This window comes from Nyctereutes procyonoides, unplaced genomic scaffold (genome assembly GCF_905146905.1).
Source record: "Nyctereutes procyonoides isolate TBG_1078 unplaced genomic scaffold, NYPRO_anot_genome, whole genome shotgun sequence".
Lineage (NCBI taxonomy): Eukaryota > Metazoa > Chordata > Mammalia > Carnivora > Canidae > Nyctereutes > Nyctereutes procyonoides.
In genome coordinates this window covers 80,398,397-80,404,441 of record NW_026575146.1, presented here as the reverse complement: position 1 = coordinate 80,404,441, position 6,045 = coordinate 80,398,397, and the positions used below count along the sequence as shown (strand labels likewise).

The 6,045-nt window shown below is 66.5% G+C and overlaps 1 protein-coding gene across 1 annotated transcript; it reads right to left on the bottom strand.

Moving 5' to 3' along the window:
- Positions 1–676: 676 nt before the first annotated feature.
- On the bottom strand, positions 677–2,768 carry LOC129500783 (galectin-7-like). Its single transcript, XM_055311567.1, has 4 exons — positions 2,649–2,768; positions 2,151–2,239; positions 1,212–1,413; positions 677–825 (listed from the first exon to the last, which is right to left on the bottom strand). Exons 1-4 carry the CDS (start codon positions 2,751–2,753, stop codon positions 712–714), a joined length of 510 nt encoding a protein of 169 aa, XP_055167542.1. The 5' UTR covers positions 2,754–2,768; the 3' UTR covers positions 677–711.
- Between the last annotated feature and the right edge of the window lie 3,277 nt (positions 2,769–6,045).

The following is a 6,045-nucleotide window of genomic DNA, read 5'->3' as shown; positions in this document are numbered from 1 at the left end:
GGACCACGGCCGCGGCAGAGGACCCTTCCTGACACCTCCCGCTCAGAGCCGCGACCTGCCTCCCTCCAAGCCAAGAAGTCCCGAGCAGCCGCCGCCTGCGCTCGGAAACCGCCTGGCGGGGGGCGACGGCGTCTGCGCGGGGGGGCCCCCACCCCGCCCCCGAGGGCGCTCGGGCAGAGCCAGGGCCCGGCCGCCCAGGCCCCAGAAGGAGGGAGGGTGCGAACGGGGCGGGGCCCGCGGCGGGGCCCGGGGCCTGGACGCCGCCGTGTCTCCGTCGGCGCGGCGGGGAGAGGCGGCTCCGTGCGCGTCTGCCCCGCGGCGCCCCCTCGGCCCCCGCCCCCCCGCGCCAGCCGCCGGCCGGCACCCGAGGGGCAGCGGGCGCACAGCCGGCGGGGAGGCAGGCCGCCGGGAGCCCGTCGGGGCGCAGCACCCGTCTCCGCCCGCGGGGGTCGCGGGGGCCGGGCGAGCGGGCGCTCGTGCCCCGTCGGGCCCGCCTGGGCGCGCTCCAGCCCCCGCGGCACCCCCCGCACTCCCGCCCGGCCGCTCCGCCAAGTGCGGCGGGAAGACGCGCCCGACACGCCCGCCCGGATCGCGGCTCCCGACGCCTTCGGCCCTCGAGCCCGCTTTCCGCGTGGACGCGCAGGGGACACACACGCAGACGAGGCGCACACGCGCGGACGCTTTATTTGCGCTTTATTTGCCTGCGCGGGCTCAGAAGACGCTCACGGACTCGAGCTGCAGGTCCCCGCCCACCTCCAGGAGGCGCACGCGCGCCGGCGGGATCCGGTAGCGGAAGTGGTGGTACTCGGAGTCGCCGACCACCGCCTGCGGGCGAGGGGCCGCGCTGCAGGGCCGCGCTGCAGGGCCGCGCCGTGACCCGCCCCCCCGCCGGGCTCCCGGGGCCGGGGGGGACACGCGCCTCGGGCTCGTCGCCCCCCGCCCTGGGCCCTGCCCCGCTAGGGGACCCCCGCCCTGGGCACCGGGCCTCGCTCGCGGCTCCGTGCGCTGCCACACCCCTGCCCGCGGACACCAGTGCGGAGGCGCTGGGGGAGGGGAGGGGAGGGGGGAGGGGAGGGGAGGGGAGGGGGGGCCCACCCCGCGCTGCCGGCTGCGCTCCCACCTCCGCCGGCTGCCGCCCCGGCTTCCCTGCGGGCGGGGCCTGGGCCTGGGCCTGGGCCTGGGGGGGCCCGCCTGGGGGAGCGGGGACCCACCTTGAAGCCTTCCTCCGTGGCGATGAGGATCACGTCGAAGGGCTGCCCGCGCTGGAAGGGAACGCCCGTGCCTCGCTCCTCGCGGCCCCAGGCGCCCTGCTCCAGGGTGTTGAAGACCACGGTGGACTCGTCCAGGCGGGGATTGAAATGCAGCGCAGCCTCACTCCCCGGGGCCTCGCCGCACAGCAGGTTCACGTAGAACCTGGGGGGTGGGGGGGGAGGGGGTGCGGAAGGACCTCGGGGGCTCGGGCCTGGCTCCCCTTTACCAGAGCACGGACCAATATAGAGACCTGGAGCGGCGCACACCACAGGGAGGGCTGTAGACTGCGGCCAGGAACCCAGATTCCAGGGGACCCAGAAACTTCTAGGTGGACACATCCACCACACGAGGGTCACCGTGGGATGGCCTGGGTCGCCCTCGATTTCCAAAGCCTCTGAGAGTTGCCCTGAGTCATGGTGCCAATGGCCAGGGTGCTCCCCATTCCTACACTATCCCCTTTCCTACAAGGCTGGGAAGAATACCATGGACCCCATCATTCCTGGTTTCCCCAAACTCCTACTGTAGCCGGACCCCGATGTCACAGGGCTGACTGCCTGGGTTTCCCAGATGCCCCAGGCACACCCCGCCCCCCATCACAGGACATATTTGCAGAGTTCCTGGGGATTCCGGCTGGGAGGCAGAGGACTACAGGCAGGAACCCTGAGATTGCCCTGGAACCCCAGTTTCCTAGGGACACACGGGCACCCCAGCTTGTACACAGCCATGGGACACAGAGTGAAGACATGAGATTCCAGAAAGTCAGCCAAGGTCTGGGGATTCCAAGCCCCTGGGGGACAAAGGTGGCCCTGGCATCCTCGGGTCTGGGCTGGAAAGTGTCGGGGTGAGCTGAGCCTGGACAACTCCCACCCCGACTGCTGGGCCCCGGCTCTGGCTCTCACCTGCCAGCCTTGTTCGGGACCACACCCCGAATCCTCATCACAGTGCCGACTCGGATGCCCTCGGGCAGCAGGGTCTTGTGGGGCACGTTCTGCAGGAGCAGCGGCGGGGGGCGGGGGTCCGAGGGGAGCAGGGGTGCAGGGGAGAGATGCACATGGGTCACCCCAGGGAGCAAGCGACCAGGACCCCGATCAGCACAATCAGGGAGAAGAAAGGCCCCAGAGAGAAAGGGGAGAGGCCGAGGCAGCGGCAGATGTGGAGAGAGACACGGGATCAGCGGAGACAGGGGGACCCGGAGGGAGCCTCCAGGGGCACTGGGAGCCCTGGGGCAGGCTGGGTCAACCCAAGAGCCACAGCCCAGGCTCTTCAAGCACCCCTGGCACCCGCTTTCTCCTTCCCAACAGGCCACCTCAGGCGGGCCCAGCCCCTGCCCTAGTCCGGTGGGGCCTTGGGTCCAAGCCCCCCCAGCCCCCCAAGCCCCCCGGCCCCGGGGCACTCACAGAGCTCCCTGCCATGGCTGGGGCGCGGGGACAGGCAATGGTGCTGCTGGGGGTGGCTGCTGGGACCTCATATGAGGTGGGGTGTGGCAGGCCTGGCTGACTCATCCCCCCCCCTTTCCACGCCCACCGCCCACACCTGGCACAGACCCTGGCCCCGGGGCCACCTGGCCCAGCACCCTGTCTGTGGGGACCAGGATTCCCCTCACTCCCCGCTCCTTTGAGCTAATGGTCCTAATGACAGATCCCAGGGAACCACCAGGGCCAGAGGGGACCCGGGGAGCCCCGGTCCAGGCAGCCCCCTTCCTGCAGCTTGGCAGCCAGAAGAGAGTATTTTGCCCATTTTGTCTGGGGAGACTTGGCCCGAGGGGCCGCGCCGGGGCGGGGGCTGGAAGCGCGGGGCCCCCTCCCAGGCTGGACCTCCCGCCCAGGGCTGGGCTGCACCCCGACAGGCCGCCTCAGCCCCCCCTCCCCAGAATCCTGACCCTCGCACCGACAGCCACAGGACTGGGGCTCCCAGGGGCCGGGGCTTCGCCTGAGGGGCGCCTGGGGCCCGGGGGCCCAGAGCAGAGGCCCGCACCCAGGAAGTGCTCCCGGAACGTGGTCCAACGAAGGAGTCAGACTTGCCAACTGGGGCCACTGCCCAGCGTCGGGGCGCGCCTGCGCGCTCGGGACCCCTGCGCTCAGCCCGGCCTCAGGGGCATCGGCGCCCCCATTCCACACACAAGGAGCCGGGCTCAGAGGGGGAGGCTGATGCCCAGAGGCCCTGGCCCGGCCTCCGCCGTCCCTGTGGCCCTGCCTTCCCTCGGCCCGGGCAGTGTCTGTCTTGTGCCTCAGTCCCCAAGGGTGCGCTGGGCCCCAGCCCCGGCCGCGCTTCTGGCTCCCACTGCCTCCCCCAGGTGTCCCTGTCTGTCCCTCCCTCCAGAGTCCAGAGCTCTGTCCTGTTCCACCTCCCAGGGCTGCCCGCACTCTCCCAGCCAGCCAGCTCCCAGGGGCAGGGACGGCAGGGGACGGCTGTCCTAGGCCGCCCACACCCAGACCCAGGAGGATGACAGCAGCCTGGGACCCTCCACCCCAGCCCACTGCCGGCCCCACAGCCCGAGCCCCACAGGAGCACTCCAGGATAGGAAGGGTGGGGTCAGGGGAAGGAGCTGACAGATGGTTCTGGAAGGCAGGGAAGAGGCAGGTGGGGCAGCTGAGCAGAAACCCCTCCTAGCAGCCAGCAGCCCTCCTCCCCACCTGCACCACCCTGCTCCCAGCTCCCACTCCTGCCCCACCCCGCAGAGGCAGGAGGCCTGGGGCAGGGAACTCAATGGAAACTCTGGGTGGTGACAGCAGACCCAGAACCTGATCCACCGCCCCACTGTCCCCCAGGCCTCCCAGACTCTCCATCCTCCCACCACGCGAGGCACCCAGGTGGGGCACAGCTTGGGAGCCAGGGCCTCGGAGAAGGAGGCCGCGAGTACTTGTGTTTGGGGGGACCCACAAGCACCCCCAGTTTACAGGGGAGCAAACTGAGGCCCAGAGAGGGGCAGCCTCTCAGCCCAGGCCACAGGGCAGGGAAGCGCCCCGCGCTGGGTGGGGCCGGCATGGGCCAGGCCAGGGCATGGGGACTCCCAACCCAGGGCCCAGGGGCCTGAGGTGTCCCAGGGTGATGGGCCCACCACCCACATCAGGGTGTCCACTCTCTGGGCCCCGCCTCTGGGGCGGGGATGGCAGCCCCTCGTCCTTCCCTGGGCTCCTCTTCCCCCCTGGGGATTTCTTCCCGCGTGGCCGCCCTGCAAGTCCCAGCTTGACTTGGGTGCTTGGCCCAGTGTTGGCACGTGATCCCTTATGGCGCTGGTCGCTGGCCCATGTCTCAGCTGGGGCTCGGAGCTGCGCGCCCTGCTGCCTCCTTGTTCTCCGTTGATCATCCTCCATCAGTTCCGGAATGATATTTTCGGGAGCAGTTTTTTCATTTCCAAGGAAGTAGTGAATGTGTTTGTTTCTCACACTCTCCCTCCCCCCGCCCCACCGGCTGTGCTTCGCAGGGGGAACCGTGCTCAATGCGCAGGGTGTTACAGAATGACGACCAGGGTTTGGGTTGGTTTTTGTTTTTGTTTTTGTTTTTTTTTTTTTGAGATTTAATTACTTGAGTGAGAGAGTACAGAATGAGAGACACAGAGAGAGAGAGAGAGCAGGATGGGGGGGGTGCACAGCAGGCTCCCCACTGAGCAGGGAGCCCAATGTGGGCTCCATCCCAGGGCCCCGGATCCTGACTTGAGTTGAGGCCAGACGCCTCCTCGCCTGAGCCACCAGGCACCCCTGATGGGGAGATCTGCCGAGTGTGCAGACATGAGCCACCGCCACCCCCATGGAGACCTCTGGCGCCCCAGACAAGCCAGCCCCCTTCTGCTGCCCAGGAAGTCACCACCACCCCTTGGCAGTTCATGGCCACAGGGTTCACTGGCCATGACCCTCAAGAGGAGGGGTGAGCAGACTGAGTGGCCCGCCCCCGGCCTCCTTCGGGAAGCTGCTGGGGTCAATGCAAAGGAACTCACTGTACTCCCGTCCCTGTCCCCGTGGTTGTGGGCTCTGAAGATCCCAGGCTCTGCCAGCGGCAGCTTGTTGGAGGCTCGGGCTTGTGGTTCCAGGGGAAGACCATGCAGGGGCTCCTTGGTTCTGTACAGGGCCATTCAAATGCCCTGTACAAAATTGATTGATAGAGACAGAGAGTAAAGGCTGGGGCCAGGGGCTGTGGGAGTGAGGAGTCAGTGGCCGCACAACGACGTGAATGTACTTGTGCCACTCAACTGTACACTTAAAAAACAAGTAACACGGGGCAGCTCAGCCGGTTAAGTGTCTGACTTCAGTCAGGTCATGATCTCAGGGCCCCCGGATGGAGCCCCGCTCAGCAGGGAGTCACCTTGTCCCCCTCCTTCTCCCTAGCCCTCTCTGTCTACCCCGCCCCCTGCTTCTGCTCTCATTCATCTCTCTCTCAAATAGTCTTTTTTTTTAAAAAAGAAACACACAATTAACATGGTAATTTTATATTTGTATGTTTTAACATAATAAAAAATTTTTTAAAATAAAATAAGTTGTTTTTTTTTTAATAAAAAAGATTTTTAAAAGATTTTACTGAGGCGCCTGGGTGGCTCAGTCGGTGGTGGCCTTTGGCTCAGGTCATGATCCCTGCGTCCTGGGATTGATCCCCCATGGGGTTCCCTGCTCAGAAGGGATTTTTATTTATTTATTTATTTTAGAAACGTATTTACAGTTTGAGAGGGAAGAGGCAGAGGGAGGAAGACTCTCAAGCAGTCTGAGGGGAAGGGAGGGAGAGAGAGAGAGGGAGGAAAGAAAGAGGAAAGATGGAACGAGACGAGGGGAAAGAGAAAGTCAGGGTATCTCCAGCTCAGGCATG

Bases quoted from the DNA above. Each gene is read 5' to 3' on its own strand.
- LOC129500783 (XM_055311567.1), bottom strand. From the start codon at position 2,753: ATGAGTCAGCCAGGCCTGCCACACCCCACCTCATATGAGGTCCCAGCA. The intron at 2,240-2,648 runs GTGAGTGCCCCG...CTGCTCCTGCAG, and splicing joins CAGCCATGGCAGGGAGCTCT to AACGTGCCCCACAAGACCCT. The intron at 1,414-2,150 runs GTGAGAGCCAGA...CCCACCCCCCAG, and splicing joins GTCCCGAACAAGGCTGGCAG to GTTCTACGTGAACCTGCTGT.